General features: G+C 41.8%; 1 protein-coding gene across 1 annotated transcript; it reads left to right on the forward strand.

The window, feature by feature from the left end:
* Positions 1-1519: 1519 nt before the first annotated feature.
* On the forward strand, positions 1520-27332 carry Lca5l (lebercilin LCA5 like). The gene is made up of 7 exons (XM_071615024.1): positions 1520-1850; positions 7174-7682; positions 9598-9735; positions 19364-19448; positions 20863-20969; positions 23446-23563; positions 26500-27332. Exons 1-7 carry the CDS (start codon positions 1577-1579, stop codon positions 27231-27233), a joined length of 1965 nt encoding a protein of 654 aa, XP_071471125.1. The 5' UTR covers positions 1520-1576; the 3' UTR covers positions 27234-27332.
* The last annotated feature ends 198 nt before the right edge of the window (positions 27333-27530 follow it).

Below are 27530 nucleotides of genomic sequence, written 5' to 3' on the forward strand. Positions count from 1 at the left end.
GTCCTTTAGTCCCAGCAATGAAAAAGCTGACTAAAACACTGTGTTTAAACCACTTTAAAATGTACTCGATTTGAAATGAATCCACCCTAAGTGAAAGAAGCAGGACGGCAGGTAGGTCTGAATTGATTTTTTAGTCATGGCCTTTGGTTACAGGGACCTTTAACTATGTGGTAACATATGCTCCTTATTAAACCATCAAATTTTATTCATTTTTATCTGTTAGACATTTTTCTTTGAAGTCTACTTTACTATTTAATTCTCAAATTAGATTTTGAGTTTTCACATAAAAAGTTCATTTTGATTTTCCCAAACCCATTATTTATATAAGCTTGGTTTTTGGTGCAGATGAAAACATGCTCAGTTCTTTATGTTGTTGTTTTTTTGTTTTGTTTTTTGGTATGGGGATTGAACTCAGGGGCACTTGACCACTGAGCCACATCCCCATCCCTATTTTGTATTTTATTTAGAGACAGGGTCTCACCTAGTTGCTTAGTGCCTTGCTTTTGCTGAGGCTGGTTTTGAACTTGAGATCCTCCTGCCTCATCCTCCTGAGCTGCGGGGATGATAGGCGTAGGCTACTGCTGCGCCCAGCACTCTCAGTCCCATGTTAGAGAAAGGTCGTTTTCCATTTGTGCACTTCCAGAAGTTCTAACTCCTAGAGGATCTTCCCCTGAAGAGCTGCATGTTTTCCTGAATTGCTTTCTTTGTCATTTTGTGGTATATAATCATGGAAATCATATTCATGCTATGATAGTTAAATTAGGCACAGAAAGAAAAGCAAATTTCCTGAATTAAAACATATAATCTTATGATCAGTAGATAAAGTTTATGTCACTGGAACACTATCACTCTTGATTTTATAACAAATACTAGCTCTATAAAACTAGAAGATTAGTTACATTGTGCTCTACATGTTTAATCTCAAAACTATGTGATCTTATCATTATTAAATGAAAGTGAACATCTTCATGAATATGTCCGAATGTCATGAGCTACATTTCAAACCAGTTAGCCAAACTTACTGAGAACTGTCATTTTCTTCAGTTCTAATGAAGGCAAAAATACCCAACAAATAACCAGCCTTTAGAAATAAGGATGTCATCCACTAATTCATAAACAATTGTCAATATTATTACCCAGTATGATTCTATCTCATATCACTTGTATATGGTACCAAAGCTTGGTCTCAGGGCTGGGGTTGTGGCTCAGTAGCAGAGAGCTTGCCTTGCATATGTGAGGAACTGGGTTTGATCCTAAGCACCACATAAAAATTAATAAACAAAATAAAGATATTTTGTTCTTGTAAAACTTAAAAAAAAAACAAAGCTTGGTCTCAGCAATCTTATATTTTATGTAGAAATAACATGAAAACTAAACTGAAATTCTTCTGGAAAATACTTCAGAATAATGCCTTGTTTCATGTTCATAATTACTCATGTAGTCACAGAAAACATAGTAAAGCATGGTTCATCTGAAAGTCAATAGTCAAATTCAAAAACACCTTTCTATTACTAGGTTGCCTACTGTGTCTCTGGCTGGTACAACAAAAGTGCATACAGAAGAGCACCTCGCCAGCATGGCCCTGGAAGACAGCAGGAGGCCTGCAGAATGCAGAAGCCCAAGCCCCGACGGCTTGTCAAGGAACAGCACGGCTTCCAATGGGAGTGTCGACTACAGCGGGTCTCAGTGCTCCTGCAGGAGCCTGAGCTCCCACTATGACTATTCAGAAGACTTTGTCTCTGAATGTTCAGAAGTAGCTGCTAGCAGGAATTTTTTAGGGCAACCTATGGCAACAGAAAAGAAAGAAGAGAATAAAAAGTATACTGCTTCTAAAACTGCCCAGCCTGCAGGTAAGAGGCAAGATTTCTCAGCCAAGGCTGGATTCCTGGTTATAATGATGTTATTATTTAACAAACTAGTATTTTGAAGCAGTCCATGTTGTGTTTTGCTAACTTTCCATATTATAAATTTGTATTGTAGGTAAACTTTTATGGAAGGAAATGGGAAGCGAAGAATTAAGGATAATTACAAAATAATAGAAAGTTTTAGCCTGGCACAGTGGTGCATGCCTGTAATCCCAGCAGCTGGGAGGGTGAGGCAGGAAGATGGCAAGTTCAAAGCCAGCCTTAGCAACTTAGGCCCTAAGCAACTTAGCGAGACCCTATCTCAAAATTAAAAAAAAAAAAAAAAAGAAGAAGGGGTCAGTGGTTAACCACCCTCTGGATTCAATTCCTGATATCAAATAATAATAATAATAATAATAATAATAATAATGTTTAAAACATGAAGTCTACTCCTCACATGGCTTACCCAAATGGAGCCACCTAGTGAGGCTGGTTCCATTTTCAGTTAACAGGTGGCCTTGTTACAGAGTACCACAGTACTTGGATTTCACTGGCTTCTTGCCTTTCATCTCAGCTGAAGAACCAAGGTTTGAACTGCCAATGAAATACAAATGCCTGTCTCAACACCCCAAGAGGACGGTCGCCAAGACTGGTGAGGCATATTGGCGAGGCAATCTTTTGAACCAGAAAGGTTCAAAAGGCTGTTGTTAATAACTACCAAGTCCACCAACTCCTGCCTGTCCCAGTTGGAGTCAGCCTTGTGACTGACCCCTCCCTCCTGCATCCCTGTCCCAGCTTGCATTCCTCCTGTAGGAGCAGCTGGGACTTTGTCACTCTGGCCATCAGTGCACCCTGGCCAACAGCTGGAAATGCTTGAGAGCCTACCCTTGGGGGGCTCACCTGCCCCTGCCTCGCTTACCCAGGGCCTTTCCTCCCCAGCTGCTATGACCAGGTGTGTCCTGGATCCTCTGAGCTACTTCTGGGACATCCAGACTGTTCAGTCTGGAGACCCTGGCTCCAAATAAAGATCATCCTTCTTCCTAGCTGCAGAGCAGAGGTTCTTCAATGATCTTTTTTTTTTTTTTTTAAATCTTCGGGCATTTGTTGTCTTTTATAGGGAGAAGTGTTTCTCCAGACACCCAAGAGGTTAAAAGTCCCTTTCTAAGATGAGGGAATGGGCCTTCAAGGCCCATCACAAGGCTCTGGGCAGAAGAGGAAAAGTCTTCTTCCCTCTCATGGTGTGGCTCTGTCCAAGAAGTCTGCTATGGCATTTGGAAAAGAGAGCACAACAGAACACCTGCTGGGTCCTGCCATTACACAACCCTTATCCACATCCGAAATTTCAAATCTCTAAAAACCCAACCTCTAGAAAAAATATTTATTTGGAAAAAAAATTGATTTGAATTTACATGAAAGTGATCTTCATTTATCTTATTTGGTGAATAGTTATATATTTTGCCATAAAAAAAATTGTTTGAGCTAAGCATGGTGGCAGTTGTCTGTAATCCCAGCCATTCAGGAGGCTGACAGGATAGCAAGTTTGAGGCCAGCCTCAACAGTTTAGCAAGACCCTGTCTCAAAATAAAAAATAAAAAAGGATTGATGATATAGCTCAGTGGTAGAGCACACTTGGGTTCAAGCCCTAGTACCAAAAAATAAGATAGATAGAGCAAGCCCAGGAGTTAGGGACCACCCGTGCAACACAGTGAGACCCTGTCTCAAAAAAAAAAAAAAGATCTAAAACAGCCTGTCCCAAGGGCTTATGATAAGGGATCCTAGATATATACATTATATTTTACATCAATTCTAAGCTTTTAAGGAACTATTTAAGAATGCAGTTGGCATCCATAAGACTATTTCTATAAGAAACTGCACCTTATAATTTAGCTTTTTGAAACTGGTTTCTTGTTTATTTATTCTACAAATATCTATTGAGTACATTATGCTCAAGATACCAACTCATAAACTGAAAGCAACCCGAATTAATTCAGTCACTTCTCAGGAGACGAGAGTCGTAAATTCCATTATCCAGAAGAGCAAAAGATTGACTCGTACTTGGGCATCATTGCATGTTTATTTGATATTCAGTTATTATTTTAAACAAATCTTGTGTGCATCTTGAGGACCCTTGCACCAGTATATAAAGAACTTGAAACACTAATTGTAACTTAAAGTTTTGTCAGAGTGATAAATTATTTTTTGGTGGTTTCTTTTATTTTTCTATTCCCATACAGCTTGTGTTTTACAACTGTTTGCTGAAGTAACTTAAATAGCAAGTAATTTGTTCCACTCTAGGGTAATACAATTCTAACCGAAAGCAAAGAGAGGCTTAATGTGTTATTAGTCAATGTGGTCTCTTCCCCAGTGAATTTTCAGTGTCTTTTAAGTTTTCTGATATTAAAAGTAGATCTCTGAGTCTTGAGGGGTGGTAACATAGGATTAGAATCATCAATATAGACCCAGGATTCACTAAAGAATAGTAACATTAGAGAGAAGTTTCAATTCCCAAATAAGAAAATTGAGAAAAGCAAATTTCATGGTATAAAAACCATTTCTTAGATAAAATCTTGAGAATGAAGCGAGGATTTCAGTTTGATAGGATTTTTGCTTTGGTCAAACACTAGAGATTTACTTAAATGATTGTAATAGCAAGAAACATATTTCCACAGTTTGCTATTCAAAAACTGTTTCCTTCTTTTGTAGAGAAATATACTTTCAAAATGTATTCAATTAACATATCCTGTTAATTAGAATATTGCTTCCTTTGATATATGTCCTTGTCAAGACAGTGCCAAAATGTGTGATTGTCATTCAAATCATTGGTGTGCCACAAAAGGGACTACTGCACTAAATTGCTCAAGACCCCTTTGCTGTGGTCCTTGGCCAGGCAGAGTGGAAGACCACGATCTGTGGGAAAGACACCCTCTCTCAGACTGAACACAGAACTGCAGAGGCCCTCCCTTTGAACCTCTCCATCCCGGGTCCACGGAGGAAGTGGATCCATCCTTTTGTAAGGGGAAATACAGTGTAGATCAGGAAGAGGGAGAGAAGAGCCTAAATAAGGCCCCAGCCAGCCCAGGAGAATGGGAATGTGATTCAAGATACCAGAACAGCAAAGGTGTGGGGACCAAGGGGCTGCAGGGGGACACTGTGACAAAAGGGAGAGGGACCAAGGAAGACAAAAGAGTGGCCCCACAGAGTACAGGAGGACAGCAGCACTTTACAAAGAGGGGCTGGGCCAGGCGACCCAAGGAAGGGGCTTGGGAAAGAGGCCGGCAAGAACAGAGAGGGAGCTTGGGGGCAAGGTGTTGGAGCCCATTGTAAGTAACGTGAAGTGCCTTTGGGCTAATGTATGTATTTTTGTGCATTAAGTTAATCTGAGTGAGTGTTTTAGCTCAGCGGTTTAAGAATTAGTTATCCTAAGAGAAATATATTTGGTTCAATCTGCCTCATTGTGTGAAATAGGATCAAAACTATGTATCAGGGCTGGAGTGTGGCTCAGCGGTAGAGAGCTTGTCTCACATGCGTGAGGCATGGGTTCTATCCTCAGCACCACATAAATAAATAAAAGAATTGTACCATCTACAACTAAAAAAAAAAAAAAAAAAAGTCTTAAAAAGAAACTGGGCTAGGGATATAGCTCAGTTGGTAGAGTGCTTGCCTCTTGTGCACAAGGCCGTGGGTTCAAACCTCAGCACCACAAAAAACAAACAAAACTATATATCAAACCATTCTTATTATGTATAGTTAATAATAATTCGATATAAAACCATTAAGGATTAAACCCTATTCCAGTTTTCCATAACCTCTGTAGTCAACAAGTGTGTGCCATGTATATACAGTATGAACTTGCTGTATACCACCAAATGCCAGTGGTACCTGAGGGCCGCTGACAGACAGGAGCACATGGGGAAGGCAGGGCCTCTGGTCTGCCGTCTTCGTCACTGACCCTGTGCTCTTCAGAGCACCCACACCTCTGTGCACATCTTGACTCCTGGGGCCTGGGCCGCAGTCCCCATGGCCGTGGGGAGCAGTCTCCAGGCACTCTCACATTCTTCTTCTACCCTCCAGTCATTAAGGTGGCGTGGAAGGGGGCACGAACCCCCATGCCCACAGAGTGCACTGCCCACCTCCTCGTCTCAGGGATTCCTCTCGCTGCCCAAGAAGTGGAAGACATGACAAGCTGCTGGCAATGGCACAGGATGTGTCGCCCCGTCCATCCCTGTTTTAATCCAGCCTGATCCACACTGCCTTGGTCTGGGACTCCCCTTGTCTCTGCCCAGGGTACTAAAGCATGTGGCCTCCACACAAGCACAGACACCATCCTCCTAGCCGGGTCCCAGAGGCTGCCTGTGCTCTTTTCTACTTTTTAATGTGCTCTAAATCGACTCTAAAACACTCAAATATTCAGCCACAGCCGCTTCCCAGTGAGAAAACAGGTGCCTCAAAGGCACTGCTGCAGACAGTCCATCAGTTATTGACAGGATATCAATGCTGTGATTGCTGTGAATCTCCTCAGAAAGCAGGCTTTGTGTCTGCCAGTTGACTTCCATCACGGGCAGAACTGTCCGTCCCACCACCCAGGCCAAACACAGTAACCATGTCTCAGTGTGTCCCTGTGTGTGCCAGTAGCTTCAGGTTAGGACTCATGACCCCGGCCACTAAGTACCCTTCCCTCTCCAGAATGAGGACCAGGTTATCTTAGATTTTAGAATCCATTTCCAATTTCCCTTCTTCAGAATATGAATATGTTTACAGGTATACAAATGAAAACATATTTACATATACAGGGGCACTTGGACGCATACACATATAGCATACAAGTCCACATGCCCCTGGGGCAGAAGCATGGGCATGTAGACTGTGGGTTCTCACCACAGTGCTGAGCAACTCAGTGAGACCCTGTCTCCAAATAAAAAATAAAAAGAACTAGGGACAAAATTGCATTAATGATTTGGCAGGGGGAGGTGCCAGGGACTGAACTCAGGGACACTCAGCCACTGAGCCACATCCCCAGTCCTATTGTATTTTATTTAGAGACAGTGTCTCACTGAGTTGCTCAGCACCTCACATTTGCTGAGGCTGGCTTTGAACTTGTGATCCTCCTGCCTCAGCCTCCTGAGCTGGGGCCTGGGCCATTAATGATACTCACACACACACACACACACACATACATAGCCTAAAAGCATATATATTTATTAGATATTAGCTCTTTCCCCTTCTAGCTATGCTTATGTTTGTGCATGTATATTGTGGGGGGTACACATATGTATATATTTGCATATCTACATATATTACTAGTAATAAACTGGATTGTCTGCTTACACAGGCCGGAAGGAAATCTCAGTCGAAAAAAAGCACAATTCATCTGTTTTTAATTCTCAAGTCAATATGATTGGCCAGAGAAGAGATGCCATTGCCCATCGAATACTCTCAGCCAGGCTTCACAAGATTAAAGAGCTAAAAAATGAATTAGCTGATATGCATCGGAAATTGGAAGCCATCATTATAGAAAATCATTTTTTGAAACAACTTCAGCTTAGGCACTTGAAAGCTATAGGAAAATATGAGAATTCACAAAACAATCTGCCTCAACTCACAATCAAACACCAGAATGAAGTAAGAAATTTAAGGCAATTACTTAGGAAATCCCAGGAGAAGGAAAGAGCTGTATCCAGGAAACTCAGAGAAACGGATGGCGAGTTATTAAAGACCAGAGATACCTTGCAGGCGCTACAGAAACTTTCCGAAGACAAAAATCTTGCAGAAAGGGAAGAACTGACTCAAAGATTATCTGCTCTTACGACAAAAATGGAGGCAAATGACAAAAAAATACAGGTCTGTATTTCAGAAGCCTAGAAATGTTAGGTCCTCACAATTAATACAGAGAGCACCCATTGATCACGTTGGCCCCTGTTACAGAGCATCACCAACTGCTCAGCATGGCATGCTGCAGATGGTGTCTGGTGGAGGCCAGGGCAAGGGAGAGGCTTAAAGAGAAACAGGAAAAGCTCTGATTGGAGAGGTCTGCTGCCCCATTGCAGGGAACGCGAGTTCACTCTGGAGCTAGACTGATATAACTGAAAACCAGGCTGCCCCCATGCAGGAGGAAGACTTGGCGAGTGTGGAAAGGCTGACCCGCCTTGTGCAAAACCTCCCTTTCAAATCAACCCTTTATGAACTGTTATTAAAAGCCTGCCCCACCAAAATCTGAACGCGGCACCCGTTCAGCCCATTTTCTTGTCTTCTCCCTCATCAGTTTGGCCCATCATTACCAAATAGACATTTTTAGTTGTTTTTTTAAATAGGAACTTTTCCCAGAATTCTCCCTGGAACAGGAAAGAAAAAGGAATTAAAATAACTGATGAGTGAATTGACTTCTTCAACAGCCCTAAGTTGTCAGAAGGCTGGGTACATTAGAAGGAAAGAGTTGGGAGAGGGCCCTGATCATGTAGAGAAGTGTCCTGCCATATTGCATTGAAGGAAGTTTGGGTTTCTATGGACATAAGTGGAATTCATTTACTGCTTAATTCTTTGATATTTGATGGCAAGAGACAAATATTTTCCATGATCTTGAAATAAGTAAATATCAAATTCATTCCATCCATGTTTTTTTTAATCTCAGTTATTTCTTCCTTTTTAAAATTCTCTACTTCCAAAGAGAATTGTCTCAATAAAATGGATGTACAAGGTATAATAACTAGTGAGAAACCTCTGTTTCACTATTGTATACCAAAGTCATATATTTTGCCTTTTGGCTAATATTAGATCCATCTTAGCATATGTCTTTCATGTAAAAGTAAATGTATTTTTATCTTATCTATGTATTTTATATATAAACATTTAAGTAGGTTATTTTTATACCTATAGACAAAAGCAAAGCAAACTTCAGAATTAGCTACTTCTTGGCTATCAGAAGCACATGATAATGTGGGAAATTTTGGTTTGGTCACAGGGCATTTAGTGGAGGAGAAATTTCTGTGAATCAAAACATGTAGGTATTTTTTAAGTATCAGTATTTTAGAGAGTGGGATTTTTAGTGTGATTTCATCTTTTGAGCTTTCTGTTTTCCACTCTTCTTTAATGGAAAAGTATCATTGTCATAATGGGAGGACCCCATTTCATGTAAAAAAGAAAAAGCCCTTTGGCCAAGCCTTCTATCAAAAGTTCAGAACAGTTCTCTATTAAAACAGTGGCAGGAAGCCCGTGAATCCACGTGTAGATGATGACCAGGTTACCTTGCTGTTATCCATCTGTGTGGACACACAGTGAGTCCCCCTTACACCTTGTAGCATCTGGTTTCTGTGAATGGCTGAGACCGACAGTCTGTGCTGAGCTGATCCCCCTGTAAGAAGGGTAGAGAGGTTCTGAAAGAGGACCCCATGCAGAGTTGGCAGAGTAGTTCAGTTAGGCAGCACTACTTAGGTTTTTATCTAAAGTATGACATGATATTTATTGATTTTTCAGGGTATGTCCAAATTTTTGCCAAATTCCAGAATGGTTAAAAAAAAAAAAAAAAACCACTGGGACATCAAACTTAAAGCATGATATTTATTCTCTAGAAATAAGATCTGAGAATTTGGAGGAGGGCCAGGGTGATAATTAATTTTAATCTGTGCCTGCTAAGCAAGCCATTTGCTAAATTGTATTAAAAATTTGCAACTTCTTGTAAATGTACTTAGTTCCATTGTAATTGAAGTTTTTCATAATGCCAAATTGGTTACAGAATAGTTGAAATATATACTGCTTTCAGAGCTTGGAAAAACAGCTGAGGTTGAACAATCGAACCTTCAATCGGCAGCTGGCTATCGAAAATCGGAAGACTTTAGCCGCTTTTGCAGCCACAAAGACTCTGCAGATGGAAGTCAAACGCCTGCAGCAAAAACTCAAGGTATGTCTTTCAAAACAACACATTAGAACACTGTGAAATTCTGTGTCCCAAAATATCAGAGCCATTTGTATCTATTATGTCTTCAGATTGTTTAATATCATGTGTTTCCTAAGATATTTCTTTCTTTCTTTTTTGGTACCAGGGATTGAGCCCATATCCCCAACTACTTTTTTATATTTTATTTAGAGACAGGACCTCCCTAAGTTGCTGAGTCTGGCTTTGAACTCACAATCATACTCATGAAGTATTACAGGTGTGCACCATTGCGCTCAGCCTTAAGATCTTGGTCAGACAGATCTACAGCTGTTAGAATGAGCTCACATCCTGGTGAATATGTACTGCAATTAGAAAAATTAAAGCCCTGTTCCATTCACTCATAAGACTTCTTGTTATCATTTTCATTTCATCACATTAAGTAATATTATTGCATTTTGTTAACATTTTAATGTAGTTCAAAATAAGTCTTTAAATTTAAAAAAATAACTTATAATATCATAGTATTAAGGGTACATGTTAATGGTCCATAAATTTATTTAAGGTCTCACTTGCAAAGACCTTTGCAAAACTGTCTTTTGAAGTCTGCACAATGCTTTAAAAATAAGATTTAAAAAAAAATTTTTTTCCTGGGTTGGGGATCAAACACAGAGCCTCACACATGCTAGTCAAGTGCTCTACCACTAAACTACATCTGCGGCTAGCCTCAAGAATTTTTAAAATATTTCTTTTTACAGTTTGCTATCTTTCTGCCTTGAAGATTTCTAAAATGTCCAAAGATTTGGAAAAGCTAGAGAAGACAATGAAGAAATAACCTATTTTGAACCTCCACTAATAAAAGTTAAGCTTCACTCTTTGGGACAAGGATGTTTGGCCTTTATAGGCAAGTAGGGAATTTTGACTTCCTGGGAGCCTTAGGTGGGAACACCCAGAGACAGGGAAGGAAGAGGGCTTGTAGACATAAATTCTCCTTTGTAAAGTAGAGAAGAGTTTTTCTGCTCTTTTTTTTTTTTTTTTCTGTAGTTTCAGGAAACTTAAGAAAGAATGTGCCAGAAAATGGGCATGGCTGAAACAACTAGCTTAGAAGTCTGACAGAGAGGCTTCAGGACCCACTGGTCAAGGCAAACATACATGTGGAGACATAATCAGGGGATTTTTAAATAAATTGTGTGCTTCCTTATACAGTATATGAATATAAACAGTATGCACTAAAAACCCTTTCTGACAGGAGAAATGCTTAGTACTTACTGAGATGCTTAGTGAAAAGAAAACCACAAAATTCTATATAATAAGATCCAAATTAATATTTAAAAAGGAAAGTAAATGTACCCTGCATAATGTATTTCAATGCATCTGTGAAAAGGAAGAGGTTTGGGAATGTAGCACAGTGGTAAGAACTTGCCTAGAATACCCAAGGTCCTAGGTTTGATCCCCAGCACTGCCAAAAAAAAAAGAAGAAGAATCTTTATGTACTATTATGAAGTAATCTCCAGGGTATATGGGTAAATAAAAAAAGGAGGAAAGGGGCTGGGGATGTGGCTCAAGCGGTAGCGCGCTCGCCTGGCATGCGTGCGGCCCGGGTTTGATCCTCAGCACCACATACAAACAAAGATGTTGTATCCACCAAAAAATAAAAAATAAATATTAAAAATCTCTCTCTCTCTCTCTCTCTCTCTCTCTCTCTCTCTCTCTCTCTCTCTTTAAAAAAAAAAAAAAAGGAGGAATGTTGCAGTATGCTACCATTATGGTTTGGATGTGAGGTGTCCCCAAAAAAACTCATATTTGAGACAATGCAAGATGATTTAGAGGAGAAATTATTGGGTTATGAGACCCTTAACCTAATCAGTTAATTAATCCCATTATGGGATTAACTGTTGGTAACAGAAAGTAGGCAAGGTATGGCCAGGGGAGGTGGGTCAGTGGGGGCATGCATGCCTTTGGGGCATATATTTTGTATCTGGCAAGGGGTCTCTCTGCTTTCTGATCGCCATGTCCTGAGCTGCTTCCCTCCACCACACTGCCATGATGTTCTGCCTCACCTCAGGCCCAGATCAATGGAGCTGGTTATCTATGAACTGAGACTTCTGAAACTATGAGCCCCCAAATAAACTTTTCCTCCTTTAAAATTGTTCTTATCAGGTCTGTTAGTCACAGCAGTGAAAAATTGACTAAAACAGAAATTGGTACCAGAAGTGGGGTTGATGCAGTGACTAATCTGATCACATGGTTCAGAAGCTTTTGGAGCTTTATGGAATTTGCAGGAGGAGTTTTGAGATGCTTAGTCATTCAACTGGAAATGCTTTAGATTGCTGTAAATTGAGCTTAATGGCAGATTCTGGTGGGAGCTCAGAAGACCAGAATGTCAATAGGACTGCAGACAGTGAAGACAGGGCTCCAGAAGGTTCAGAGAAGGACTTTATTGGAAATTGGACTAGAGGCCATTCATGTTATGTTCTGGCTGAGATGTTGTCTGCATTTTCCCCATATCCTGAGACTTTCTATGAGGCTGATTTTGAAGTAACGGACTTCTTAATCTGGAAGGAGAAATTTCTAGGCAACATAGCATTCAGGCAGTGCCATGAATGATGCTGGTGGCTTTTAACCAAGTTTATTGTGTTATTCAGGAGTAGAAAGACTTGAAAAACTTGGACTTCAAAGGTGGGAGCAATACTGGGGCTAAGGAAATTGCAATTATTAAAGACATTATTGCCACTAAAGAAATTCTAAAGACTTTGCCCAGAAGCAATAAGAAAGATGGCTTGAGGCCATCTCAGGAGCTGGCAAGACCATACCCATCTCAAACTCAAGGGAGTAAAGGTGAACATTTTCTTGAAAAGAGACCAGTAGGGTACCCTTCTCACACAAGGGGGCCTATGAAGGTTTTTCAACATGCTCAGCTACCCAGGCACTCAGAGGCTGCTGCATCTAGTATCCCTAGAGGCTTGGCTACTGCTGGAGATGGCAGCAGACCTTGACATAAACCATGTGGTACTAGTTCTTCAGGAAGGAAGGGTGCTGGGGGCTTCCACCATGATTTCAAAGGAAGTCCTGGGAAGTCAGGCAAAGTGCAGCAGGGTCAGAGTCCCTGCAGGTACCCCCCTGAGAGGGCAGTCGTGGAGATGTGAAGAGGAAGCTGAAGTTGCAATGGAGACCCCAAAATTAAGAAATGCCAGTAATGTAGGACATCATCCTAGGAAAGCTACAGCAATTGGGCAGAGACAAGCCAACATAGAGGCCAAGTGGGCTGCAACCAACAAGGCCACAGGGACAGATCTATACAAGCCCTTTGGACAGAACATCATGATGCCATGAGCTCCGGATGCCAGTGAGCTACAGGACTTGTCTGCCCAGCTGGGTTTTGCTCTGTTTTGGTCTCAGCATCCTTCTTTCTATGCCCCCATTCTTCTGAATGGAAATGTTTACTCTGTATCTTCACAACTGGATACTTGTAAATTGTTTTTGATTTTTACAGAACTCACAGCTGAGTTTGCCCTTAGTCCCGAGGAAACTCTGGACTTGAACTTTGGGGCAATCTTGGAACTGTTTGGGGATCTTGGAATGGACTAAATGTATTTTGCATTGTGAGAAGGTCACGAGCTTTTGGAGGTAAAATGTGATGGCTTGAATTTGAGGTGTCCCCCAAAAGCTTTTATGTGAAACAACGCAAGGTTTAGAGGAGACATGATTGGGTTATGAGAGCCCAAACCAAATCCGTACATTAATCCTCTGCTGGATTAACTGAGGGATAATTGAAGGCGTGTTGGGTGTGACTGGAGGAGGTGGGCACTGGGGTGGGTGTATATTTTGTATCTGGTAAGTGGAGACTTTCTGATCATCACATAAGCCACTCCCTCCACCACACTCTTCTGCTAGAATGTTCCTTCAAGTCCCAAGGAATGGAGCCTGCTATCTGTGGACTAGGACCTCTAAAGACGTGGACCCCAAAATAAACTTTTCCTCCTCTAAAATTGTTCTTGTTGGGTCTTTTAGTCACAGAAGCAAAAAAAGCTGACTAAAACAGCTACCACTTTAGAAAGGGAAGGCAATACAGATTTCCCATATATTTGCTTATATTTAAAGAAGAAAAAGAATGATAAGAATAGAAAAGGCAGAGAGGATGGGATAGAAGAAACAGTCATAGAATCTAGATTTCTTGAATATATTTTTGGTAAATTTGACTTTACAACCATACTAATATTTTGCAAAATTATAAAGCAGAACTAAATGTTAAAAAAAAAAAAAAACTAAAAACCTATCCCCCAAATCCAAAGTAAAATGAAAAAATAAAATGAACTCAAATTTATATTCCTTTGATGGCATAATGTCATAGAGTAAAACAATTCCAAGTGATTTCATTTATTGTATGTATACTGTATTACATACATACATGAATTGTTTTATATTACAATCAAACATTGTATTATATATTGTATGTGATTTATTGCATGCAATTAAATATACTGAGATGCACTGTAAGGTAAAAAAAATCACTGTTCTTAGTAGTGATAGTGTTGATATTGTTATTTTGAGAATGTAGTATTAATCCCTATGGAGCATGATGAATTATGTTGGTATCATTGAGAACTAGGATTTGGGGATGTAAGAAAGAAAACACAAAAGCAAGAAAAGGTAAACTAAATTAACTAAGGTTAATTGTTTTTGACCTTTCCTATATTGAACTCTTCCTCTCTCTCACCTGACAAAGTTCCAAAGTTCTAATCAGAGACAGATCCCATCCACAAGAACTTCCCATTTAGAACTCTGTATAGGCCCCGCCCTGGAAGTGCATCAGTCTAGTCTGTGCAGACAAAACTCCAATGAACAGCCATGGCCCTTCCATCCTGCTTTGCACTGGTGAGAAGGGAAGCTGAGAGCCATCCCAAACAGCTTCGAACCCAGACACTCCACTGGCAGCTTGGCAAGTGACACAAGAGGAGGAAAGGTTTGCCAATCCCCAGCTCTTGCTCTAAGGGGTACACAGCCCAAGAAGAGACTCTGGCATAGACTTTGAATACCCACCACTGTCCATGCTTTCAGCTACCTCAGTGGAGACAACACTTTTATTTATTTTTTTTAATAATTTTTATTGTAGATGGACCCAATACTTATTTATGTATTTATATGTGGTGCTGAGGATCGACTCCAGGGCCTCATGCATGCTAGGCAAGTGCTCTACCACTGAGCCACAACCCCAGCCCCACTTTCAATTTTCTTTAAAAATTTTTTGTTGGGGGGCTGGGGATGTGGCTCAAGCGGTAGCGCGCTCGCCTGGCATGCGCGGGGCGCTGGGTTCGATCCTCAGCACCACATACAAATAAAGATGTTGTGTCCGCGAAAACTAAAAAATAAATATTTAAAAAAAATTCTCTCTCTCTCTCTCTCTCTCTCTCTCTCTCTCTCTCTCTCTCTTTAAAACAAAAAAAAAAAGTAAAAAAATAAAGGTCCATTGACAACTAAAAAAACAAAAAATAAAAAAGGCTGCTTTTTATCCCTTCCTGCCAAAGCTCTATGGAAATCACAGAAAATTTATTTTTAAAGTAGTGATTCACCCCAAAAAGGATACCATGATTGTACCAGAGCCACCAAAGAACTTCAAGATGATAAAAAACAGGTGTTTTCAGATTGATGGAGACGCCAGACAGACAATGCCAACCTAAAATGCACATAGCTAGAATCCTAAAGAAGTGACAACAGGACATGGAAAGAAACCCCAAACAGAACCCACAGAGTGAATGAAAGCACTAAGTGGAGCTCAGCAAGGCTCTGGGGAGGAAGTCCACTGCCCGCCTGCCCCACCCCTCTGCCATCAGGCCCTCAGGTGGCCCCTGGGCATCAGCAGCCTTCCTGCAGTGGGGCGTCCTGAGAGCTACTGGCCTCGCAGCAGGCAGGTGTGGAGGACAAGAGTGAGAACGTGCAGGTGGGTGACCTGCACAGCCGCCTCTACAGCCTGCACAGCCTGGAGCAGCAGTCACCAGCGGCAGAGTGCTGAGGAGTGAGTACACTGCTCCACAAGAAATGGGGTACTGGCAGAAACTTGGGTCCCAGCGAAGTCCTTCACGACTGGAGTCTGGAATCCAGGAGGAACTCAGTGAATGAGTCACCTCACAGTGAGGCCTGTCAGTCAGCACCTTCCTTCCCATTCAGAAAGAAGCCTCAGAAGCACGTTGCCACACAGCCCAGCAGGACATAAGATAGCCCAGGCCCACACTCTCACCTGTGTTCAGGCCAGCAGATCTCTAGGAGGAGCAGCGCGTGAAAGAAAGCACAGGAAAACAAGCAGGGCAGCGACCTGGAGTCCAGTTTAACACCCTGGGAGAGAACATGATAAAATCTACGTAAAACATGACGTTCCCACAATGGAACAATAGGAGATGAGTAAAACTTCAACTATGCAGGATGCGAAAGTCAGCAGAAGAGCTAGGAAACAAACAAACCTAACAATATTGAGAAAATCTCCCTAAAAAGAACCAGAGGTCAAAGAGATAAAAAATACCCAGAAGAAAATAAAAGCCAGGTTTGATAACACAAACCTATGAATTCCCAGTGACCCCTCTGAGGCGGAGGATCATAAATTCAAGGCCAGCCTGTGCAACTTGGGGAGGCCCTTTCTGAAAATCAATAGGGCTGGGTGTAGCTCAGTGAGGGAGCGCTTGCCTAGATGTGTGAGGCCCTGGGTTCAGTCCCCAGAAGCACAAAGAAAAAAGCAACACACGCAGAGAATATGTTGCACAAAATAATTTTTTAAAAATTCATTCATACCTCACTTCTCATACTTCACTCATTAAACCCCTAGCCTGTCACCTGGGGTTTCTTCCTGCAGTCAGGATACACTCCCACCTCCCACCAATGCTATCCACTGGAAAACTAAGGTTGTCCTGTAGGCCTCTCCAAGGTCATTGCTAGCAGTAATCCAAGTAGGGAGAAATAGAAACTTTCTGGATGTTTTAGAATCTATTCCTGTTATAATGCTGCATTGAAATTACTCCAAAACGTAAATAACTTCAGAAATGACACTGATTTTGGTCACAAATCTACAGTTTAGGACCGCTGGTCTCTGCCCCTCTCATCCTCAGCTCTGACGGTAGAAAGAGGCTGGAATTATCTGGAGTCTTACTCATCGCTGCAGTTGGTGCAAGCTGACAGCTGAGGGCTTAGCTGGGTTATTGGCTAGAATCCCACCCTTGGCCTATCCAAGGGGTGTGAGCTTCCCCTTAACTTGGTGGCAGCATTCCAAGGGCAGGGATGGGGAGAGAGGGAAGAGGGAGGGCTCTGCAGCAGCCATGTTGCCCCTATGGCCTAGCCTCGCCAGTCATGCAGCATCATCTCCTCCTCGCTCCGCGTGCCAGGCAGCCCAAAGCAGGAGACTGCACCTCCTGTGGAGCCACAGGTTCTGTTAGAGCACAGAGAACAGAAATAATATTGTAACGATTTTAAGAAAATACAACCTGCCACATTAACATGAGCCATTATTGTTTGAGCTTGGGAGGGTCCCGTCCCAAAGATCGAAATATCTATCTCTATACCTTGAAACTCATTTTCAAAGTCATCCTTTACCAAGTCTAGGCCCACTTTGGGAGTATGGGCCGAAGTAAGAAGACAGATGTCAGCCTTACTCAGCTCCCAAATGAGGCACTGCAGCCCAGCTTACACGCTGACTACCATCTTACTCCTGGCCAAGGGATGGTGTCTACTGAAACATTGCTTCCTGTCTGATTTTTGTAAGCCATTTACACGAACCTTACCATGGTCCCACACCATGACCTAACTTCCCTTTTAAGTCCAACCTGATGATATCCTTTGAACTTGTGAATAGTCTTTCCTATGGGCATTCCACAAGAATCCATGAGCATTCCTAACTATGGGTTTTCTTTCTTATTCACTTAATTAATGAATTGAACAACCATCCAAGTATTCTGGATTGCGTACCAAACCTGTTGTTTTAGATTTTTGGTCCAGCTCTGTAGTAGGTAGCTGACTTGAACCTCTGTTCCAGTCCTGAATGACTGTCCTTCATATAGCTTCCTAATGACCCCCACCATCCCTGTACTGATTCCATCAGAAACAGTCCTTGACCTGCTCCTTCCTGCTCTCTGCCACTGAACCACGTACTACTCCTGAGTGCCAGACCAAACCAAAATATGCATGTGAATTTTCCAGATAATCAAAACTTGACCCTCTAAATGTCAAAATCTTTGTCTTAACCAGCATGAGTGAAAAATCATTCTGAAAATCCTTGTACTGTATCCCTCCTCTTTAACATAATATCCAGAAGATCCTCGATCAGCTTTTCACCATGCGGAACTGTCAATATTTCCCATCTTTGAGCAAAATATCACTACAATTAGAAGGAAGTAAAAGGGAGAAGACTGCAGCATTTTTGCTTCTAGAAACTTAAATTTTAGAATAGATTAGTATTCTTATGTTTTATCCATGTATGCACATCTCATAATAAACTAATTTTAATATTAAAATAAGAGCCAAGAGGCTGGGGTTATGGCTCAGTGGTACAGCACTCACCTCACAATACAAGGCCCTGGGTTCGATCCTCAGCATATAAATAAATAAAGTTATTGTGTCTAACTACAACTACAAAAAATAAATATTTAAAAAATAAATAAAAGGTATCTTCAAAATAAGAACCAAGCCTGTATTCTACAATTCATATGTACAGATGTATATAATGTTCTTTATTTTCTATAACTGAATTACTCTTCCTTATGAACCCCATTCCTACAAATTAAAGTGGGAATGGAGGTGGACAAATGGACAAAAACTTAACTCAGTCTCCTCCAATTAAAATCAGTCTCCTTGCTGGGCGCGGTGATGCCCGCCTGTAATCCCAGCAACTCAGGAGGCTGAGGCAGGAGGATTGCGAGTACAAAGCCAACCTCAGCAAAAGTGAGGCACTAAGCACTCAGTGAGACCTGTCTGTAAATAAAATACAGAGTGCCCGGCTCTTCAATATTCAGATTTAAAACTTAACATTGATGTTCTTGTTCTAGGCTCCACCAACCCTGCCCTTGTATCAACGCAGCTGTCTGATGGAACTTACTGGGGTGATGGGACTGTTCTATCACTGCAGCTCACTTGTGGTCACGAGTCACAAACAGCTGAGCACCTGAAATAGGGGTCGTGTGGCTGAGGAGTGAATCTTAGATTTTAATCAATTTAAATCACAATATGTGACCAGTGTGTACTAGAGTGGGCAGTGAGTGCAGAGGAACAATAAACAATAAACTTCAGGCACAGAAAGAAGACAGGGAAAGAAGTTCACTTGCAAGGTTCTTCAAAAATATGGTCCCCATTGCCATAATGCGCCACTTCGTCAAAAAGGAGTGCTTTTTGCTGTCTAGAATGGGATATATGGCCCATTTGTTTCTTCTAGGACCTATACATTTTGTTCAGAGCTGACAAACCTCATTATTTTTTAGAAGAAATCAAAGTTAATAAAATCAAATGGTTGGGGCTGAGGTTGTAGCTCAGTGGTAGAGCACTTGCCTAGCACATGTGCGACACTGGGTTCGATCCTCAGCACCCCATAAAAATAAAGGATTTGTGTCCACCTAAGACTAAAAATATCTTCTTACAAAAGCAGATGGGTCATAGAAAAAAATGGTATTGTGATTCTTTTTAGGAGAAGGATCGTGAGCTTGAAATTAAAAACATCTATACCAATCGAATACTTAAAAATTTACATGAATTAGACGATTACCCAAAAGGTATGCTTTATTAAACTTTTCTCAAAATATATTTTAACTATAGTTATATTTTTCTAATTTACATAACCAAAATAATGGATTTGTGTGTGTGTTTGTGTGTGTGTGTGTTGCTGGGGATTGCACCTGGGGCCTTGTGTGTACTAGGCAAGTGATCTATCACTGAGCCACATTCCAGTCCCCAAATAATGGACATGTTAAAAAGCATCTTATTAGTTACTGAAAACCATTTTGTGATTTTGGAATAAAAAAACTGTGATATTGTTGAGCTAAAAAAAAAAAAAAAATGAAAATGCCTTCCTGTTTTCTCATTTTCAGCTCAGTATTTTATGTCTTAAGGTGGAAGAAAAGGATAACTTTTCAGCTTGAAGCAAAATCTGCCAAAACCCGAACTTTCTACATCTGTTAGTCAGTGTATGGTCTCTGACAATTAACTTTTATTGAGGTATACTCTACATCAATAAAATGCACCTGTTGTAGCTTCTCAGCTCAGTGCATTTGGGCAGATGCTCATACCCACGTAGCCACACCCTGATCAAGATCCCATCTCCCCAGGAAGCTTCCTCAGGCCCCTCTGCAGTCAGCAGTCCTCACCCCTGGCCCAAGCCACCTTCCATCTCCCTCTGTCACAATAGCTAGTTTGCCTGTTCTAGAATTTCACACCAGTAGAATCTCAGAGCATGTATGTTCTCCTCTGAATCTGGCTTCTCCTGTTCAGCATAGCGTATCTGAGATTCATCCATGTTGACGCTACTATCATGAGCTTGTACCTTTGTATTGCTGAGTAGTATTTTTCCTTGACGAAAGTACATACTCACCCTCCCACCACCATCTCCCAGCATAAGATTCTGCTCAAGGGAGGTTCAACAGGAACATGCACCTCTATTTTGGCAGAAAAAGTAACTTCACATTTACTTTCAAAGGCAGCACCTACGAATTCCTTGCCTCTCTTTGTTTGTTCTGGTTTATAATCCAGAATAACAGCCCCCAGAAAAGACGATGAACAGCCAGGGAGCGGAGATGAGAAAGCGTCTAGGTCTAGGTACTCCAGCACGGGCAGTGCACCCGCGCACAGGCCCTCCCGCAGGAGGCTGCAGGGGCTGGGCCACTCCAGTGCGCAATGCGCGTCCGCAGTTCTGAACCCCTCCCACCAGGGCCAGCGTGCTCTCTTACCCCAGCACTGACCTGTTTTCACTCCACACCATGATGCCTGTGACCCCTGTCACCCAAAATAAGACAAAATGAGCGAAATGGCAGGAAAAAGAAGAGGAAATTAGTAAATGTTATACTTCAATTGAATGTTTAGAAAATACCTAATATACTGTGATTTATTATTACATTGCATATTTCAGTGGTATTTTATGTTTAAATCAATATTGCCTCCAAATGTAAAGTATGTGTCTTACCTATCCTATAGTTTCTTCAACAAAATCAGTTCAAGCAGACAGAAAAAGTGTGTCATTTACATGTATGCGTCACCAGGAAACCCAAAAATCAGAAGATGTTCAGTCTTTGAAAACTAAGGTACAGCAAATTTGTATTACAGTGTCCTTTTTTTCTGTATTTTTTAATTTTCTCACTTGGGGATTAGAATTTTTAAGAGTTCTTTTTAGATACACACGATAGTAGAATGTATTTTGATATATTACACATACATGGAGCATAATTTCCCATTCTTGTGGTTGTACGTGATGTGGAGTTCCACTGGTCATGTATTCATATATGAACATAGAAGTTATGATGGACTCATTCCACTGTCTTTCCTATTTTCATCCCCTTCCCTTCCCTTAATTCCCCTTTGTCTAATCCAATGAACTTCTGTTCTTCCCACATAGAACTTATTGTGTGTTAGCATCCACATGTCAGAGAGAACATTTGAACTTTGGATTTTGGTGGATTGGCTTATTTCACTTAGCATGATAGTCTCCAGATCCATACATTTACCAGAAAATGTCATTCTTTTTATGGCTGAGTAACATTCCATTGTGTATATATACCACGTTTTCTTTGTCCATTCATCTGTTGAAGGACACCTAGGTTGGTTCCATAGCCTAGCTATTGTAAACTGAGCTACTGTAAACATTGATGGGACTGCATCACCATAGTATGCTAATTTTAATTCCTTTAGATATATACCAAGGGGCTGGGATATAGCTCAGTTGGTAGAGTGCTTGCCTTACATGCACAAAGCCTTGGGTTCAATCCCCAGCACCACACACACACACACACACACACACACACACACAAAGATATATACCAAGGATTGGTATAACTGGATCAAATGGTGGTTCCATTCTAAGTTTTCTGAGGAATGTCCATACGGCTTTCCAGAATGGTTGCACAAATTTGCAATCCCACCAGCAACGTATGGGTGTACCTTTTACCCACATCCTCAGAAACATTTATTGTTACTTGTATTTTTGATTGTTGCCATTCTGACTGGAGTGAGATGAAATATCAGTGTAGTTTTAATTTACATTTCTCTAATTTCTAGAGATGTTGAACATTTTTTAATATATCTGTTCACCATTAGTATTTCTTCTGTTAAGCGACTGTTCAGTTCCTTATGGATTAGGTTATTTGGTTTTTAGTGTTTTTTTGAGTTCTTTATATATCCTGGAGATTAATGCTCTAAATGGCAGGTGGCAAAGATTTTCTTCGATTCTGTAGGCTCTCTCTTTACACTCTTGATTCTTTCCTTTGCAGTGAAAAAGCTTTTTAGTTTGATACCATCCCACTTACTGATTTTTTTTAAGTTGTCAATGGACATTTATTTATTTAGATATATACCAAGGGGCTGGGATATAGCTCAGTTGGTAGAGTGCTTGCCTTACATGCACAAGGCTGAGAATCGAACCTAGTACCTCACACATGCCAGGCAAGTGTACTACCACTGAGCCACAACCCCACTGATTGATTCTTGATTTTACTTCTTGCATTTTAGAAGTCTTGTTGAGGAAGTTGGTCCCTAAGTCGACATGATGGAGAGTTGGAACTACATTTTCTTCTAGGGGCTTAGGGTCTCTGGTCTAACGCCTAGGTCCTTGATCCACTTTGAGTTGAGTATTGTGCAGGGTGAGGGAGATTGTGATGCCTCCTCTTTCACTTTTCTCTCTGAGGATTGCTTTGTCTATTCTGCCATTTTATTTTTCCAAATGAATTTTATGACTGCTTTTTCTATTTTTATTTTTATTTTTTTGTAATTGTAGATGGATAGCATGCCCTTATTTTGTTTGCTTTTTTTTTTTTTCTTTAATGTGGTGCTAAGGATCTAACCCAGTGCCTCACACATGCAAGGTAAGTGCTCTGCCACTGAGCTACAGCCCCAGCCCTGCTTATTCTATTTTTATGGAGAAATCATTGGAATTTTAATAGGAATTGCATTAAATCTGTATAGGGATTTTGGTAGTTTGGCCATATATGTTATACATGGACACAATGTCTTTATTTTGTTTATTTATTTTTGTGTGGTGCTGAGGATTGAACCCAGTGCCTCCCATGTGTGAGGCAAGCTCTGCTACTGAGCCACAACCCCAGCCCCAGTGTGGCCATTTTGACTATACTAATCCTACCTTACCCAAGAACATGGGAGGTCTTTCCATCATGTATGGGAGGTCTTCTTCAACTTATTTCTTTAGTGTTTTGTAATTTCCATTGTAGAGGTCTTTCACCTCTTTTGTTAGATTGATTTCCAAGTATAATATTATTATTTTTTAGTATAATATTATTTTGAGGCTATTGTGAATGGGGTAGTTTTTCTAATTTATCTTTCAGCCAATTCATCATTGGTGTATAGGAATGCAATTGATTTACGGGTGTTGATTTTTTTTTATTCTGTTACTTTTACACTATTTTAATAAAACGTCTTAATAAAAAGCACAGGAAGCTACAAAATAGACACTTGTTCTATACAAAAGTACTTGTATTCTTTAGAATAAAATACAATTCAAAATTATCTAGACTCCCAAAACTGTATTTTTGATGTTTTTTGAAATTGTAGGGTAAAATGGCAACAGGAAACATCAGTCATAAAGAAAAATCAGTTGAAATAAACCATGAGATTGCTCACCATATTAATAAACTACCAAAGCAAGAAGATTCTAAGAGGAAAAATGAAGGTAATTTTAACAACTTTAGCAGGTCCTGCTTAGGGCTGTGGGTCTAGCTCAGTGGTAGAGTACTTGCTTGCCCAGCATAAGTGAGGCCCTGGGTTTAATGATACCAAGAACTAAAAATAAAAGTCTCCTTTATTCTTACTTGTTTTTGAACTGTGAATTACTAAGATGTGTATAGAGGCATACACACAACAAAAAGAGTTTACAGAATCAATCCAAGGAGCACCTTATACTCAGTACATTGGTTAAGTGTAGAAGAGGGTTGGGAGAATATAGCTTGGTGGTAAAAGGTATGCCACGAGGCCTTGGGTTCAAGTCACAGCACCAAAAAAAAGAAAGAAAAGAGAACATTGGCACTTCTTAGAACACCCACGGGCCCTTCACAACCTAAGCCCTTGCCCGCCCACCACAAAGGACCGCCATCTTGGGTCATTTCCTTGCAATCTCTCTCAGCTCCCTGTGCTGCTTGTGTCTGTTAATCCACTTGGGTTGCCAGAGAAAGCACCATCAACTGGTGGCTTGAACAACAGACATTTATTTCTCACAGTTCTCGAGGCTAAGAAATCCAAACGGAAAGTTCTGACCACTTGGTTCCTGGCCTGCAGAGCCATCTTCTCACCACATCTCCATATGTTCTCTGCTCAGCGCCTGACTGGAGGAGGAGGCCAGGAAGAGTGCCAAGGCCCTGGGCTTCTTCTTAGGTCATAATCCCGACACCAGGCCTGCCCCATCCTTAGTACTTTTTTAATCTTAATTATTCCTTAAAAGCCCCCTCAGGGCTGGGGATGCAGCTCAATGGAGGTGTGCTTGCCTAGTATGTATCACACCCCAGTCTTGGGGGAAGGGGTGGGCAGGGAGCTCCACGTCAGATACAGTCCTACTAGAGGTTGGGGCTGCAGCGTATGAAATTGGTGGATAAGGGGAAATATAATCATCAACCCATAACAATATATCCTTCCAAACAAAGTGTTCAGCTTTGAACAACTGAGTCCCAATCTAGCTGATTAAAGGGCAATATTTCCAGGAAAAGATGAGCTAAACAGAGCCCCAGCTTCAGCTCCCCAGAATGAACAGGGGCTCCATAAGCAGGCGAGGGCATGAATCGTTCTTGGAGACAGACAGGAAGAGCCTCTGCCAGGACAGGTGAGGTGAAAGCCATGGGGCGATGTCCTCTAACCTGGACAGGTAAGGGCCAGAGGGGCGAGAGAATGGGCTGCTCAGAGCGTCCAGCCCTAAGATCACCAAAGCTTACCTCCAGCTTTCAGGAGGCGGCCAAAGGAGAATGCTTCTGTGGGTGCAAGGAGAGGCCGCAGGCTGCAGGGGACAGTGGCAAGTGCAGCACGCATCAGCCATGGACGAGGCAGGCCAAGACCCTGACGTACCTGGCACTGGGCCCTGGGGACAGCATGGAGCGGGGTCCTGGTCTATCTCTGCCTCTGGGTGCATGGCTGGGATCTCCATGATTTCCTGCAGGCTTCTGTCACCACCTTCTCTACTAGATCTTCTGTTTCTCAAACCAGGTCCTCCTCCTCCTCAGTGAACCCCATTGTGTGTTAAAGAGCACAGCCCAGCCTCCACGAGCTCCTGGAGAATGGGTGGGTGGAAGGTAAACCTGTTCCTTTCATCAGGAAATGTCATTATTCCATGAGTATATTTGATTAATAATCACTTGGAAAGAACATTCCAGGCTGGAGATCATTTTCTTTTTGAATTTTGAAAACATTACTCCCTTGCTTTTGCTTTACATCACTGCTAACATGCTATCTGGCTGAAATTCTGCAAGGTTGGGCAAAAATAATTTCTGGGGAAAGAACAGTGAACTATTTGCAGAGACCACTCGGGGCTCCCTCAGAGTGGAGAGCCCTTGCTCAACACATCAGGCACTCCGCAGACCCTGCAAGGCCCACACCTTAGTTGTGGGGCTAAAGAAGGTTTAAATCACACAGTTTGTCAGTCCCTGTCTGCAGTGTGGTGGACACTGATCGTCATCTGCACTTTCACTGTGGTCACTGCTCTACTAAAGTCTTGCGTTTATTTTTTTAATTTATGTGTGTAATTCATATTGTCCTAGAAAGTTTATTCATTCAATTGACAGATTCTATTTGGGCCTATAGTACGCACCTAGCACTGGTCCAGCCACTGGGAAGAGAGCAGTGAACAAATGCAAAAGACCCAGCACCAGGCTAGCGGTGCAGGCTAGCGGTGCAGGCCAGCGGTGCAGCCGGTGCTGAGTGCGCAGGGAGCCCTGGGTGCAACACCCAGCACCCAAAGGAGAAAAAGATAAACACACTGCCCTGCGGTGCTCGCACTGTGGCGTGGGAACCACTTTCCCTGTCAGCTCACATCACCGCCTCATTCTTCACAGTAGCCCAGAATCCACAGACGCATGACAGGCTTGATTAACCACCACTCCTCTGACAAGTCTCTAAACCGCGTCGCAGTCAACATCTCTCTACCTACTTTTGTGCATTTCTGTAGGCTTGGTCCTAGAAGTGAGGTGGTCAGGCCTATGAGTATGTGCACTAGGAATGTCACTGGTCACTGCCAAGTTGCTGTCCAGTGAAGCTCTACCAATGACACCCCCGCCAACTGGAAATCACATGTAACTGGATGTGTGAAAAGTGTTCTCCTTGTTTAAACTGGCACCGCTTCCAGCTAGTATTGTCAAACATCTGTTAGTAACTTGTCAGCAAATTTTGTCTATGAATATCATTTTTATTTTGGTTTCATGATTTCCATTTATTTGGGATCTCATAGGAAAGTAAGACTTTTCAAGGGGGTCAATAGAAGACACCCCTTTCTGTGTTGTAGGATCTGTTTTCTTCCCTCTGCCGTGGTGCCAATGTGCTTGTCAGGAAGGGTCAGCGCACCAACACGCATCTTGAAAAAAGAATCCACTGATTTTAAAGGGCACTGCCTTGTCTGCTTTCCCAATACAGATTTACCAAAGGAAGAGGAACATTTGGAAATACAAGCGCCTCTGGAGAATACTGGAAGACAGAAAGAGAAAAAGGAGGATCAAGAAAAGAAAACCATTTTGCAAGAACAAGAATTACCAACAAAAAGAATCCCAGTAATTCACCCTGAAAGAGAAAGCAGTCCGGGAGGTGAGCCGGTGAAGGACAAGTTCAAAGACAGCGTGCAGACGCAGGACAGCGAGCAAACGGCCGACAAGTGCGCCCCTCCCAGCTCCAAGCTGGCCTGCAGACAGCGGAAGCACTACTCCTTCACCGAGGCCACCGAAAACCTGCACCAGGGGCTGCCCGCGGCGGGTGGGCACGCGGACACGGGCAGCACGCGGTGCGGGCACAGCTCCAGCAGACACCAGGGCAGCACAGAGGACGGGAAGCTCGTGAGCAGGTACGAGCCCTCCTTCGGAAAGTCCTCCAGAGCGAAAGCCAAAGACACGAGCTTCAAAGAGAAGAAGAGCAACCTCATGGAAGAGCTCTTTGGGTCAGGCTGTGTCTTAAAAAATGACCAGATCAGTCCAGCTGCTGTGGACAGATCCCAGGAGGCTCTGAAAAATAAGGCGGCACACCACGTGCCTCCCGGTCAGGCCTCCGCAGGCAACACTTTCGGAGATTCTAACCTGACTGTAGTCGATTCTATCCAGTCATCTTCACCTACAGAAGGAAAAAGAAAAGTAATTAAGTATAATCAATCAATATCCTGATACATGCTTATGTCATATACTGCTGCTCATGTGCTTCTAATCTCACCATTCCTAACAGGAGAGGTTGTGTGTGTTAGTTCTTAAATTGACCTTAGATAAGTAGGCTGTTGCTTTCTTGCTAATTTTTAAAATCCATTGTATATTATCCAATGGTAACATTTTAAATACAAATTTACATCTTTTTTCTAAATTATTTTTTGAAGACGGGTTTATTACACAGCTTTAGTATCCCATGGACTCCTGGCTGCGGCCCTCTAGTCATTGTGTGAGTACAGAAAGTTATAAGGAAACATTAGA

The sequence above is a fragment of the Marmota flaviventris genome, chromosome 8 (genome assembly GCF_047511675.1).
Source record: "Marmota flaviventris isolate mMarFla1 chromosome 8, mMarFla1.hap1, whole genome shotgun sequence".
NCBI classification, from domain to species: domain Eukaryota; kingdom Metazoa; phylum Chordata; class Mammalia; order Rodentia; family Sciuridae; genus Marmota; species Marmota flaviventris.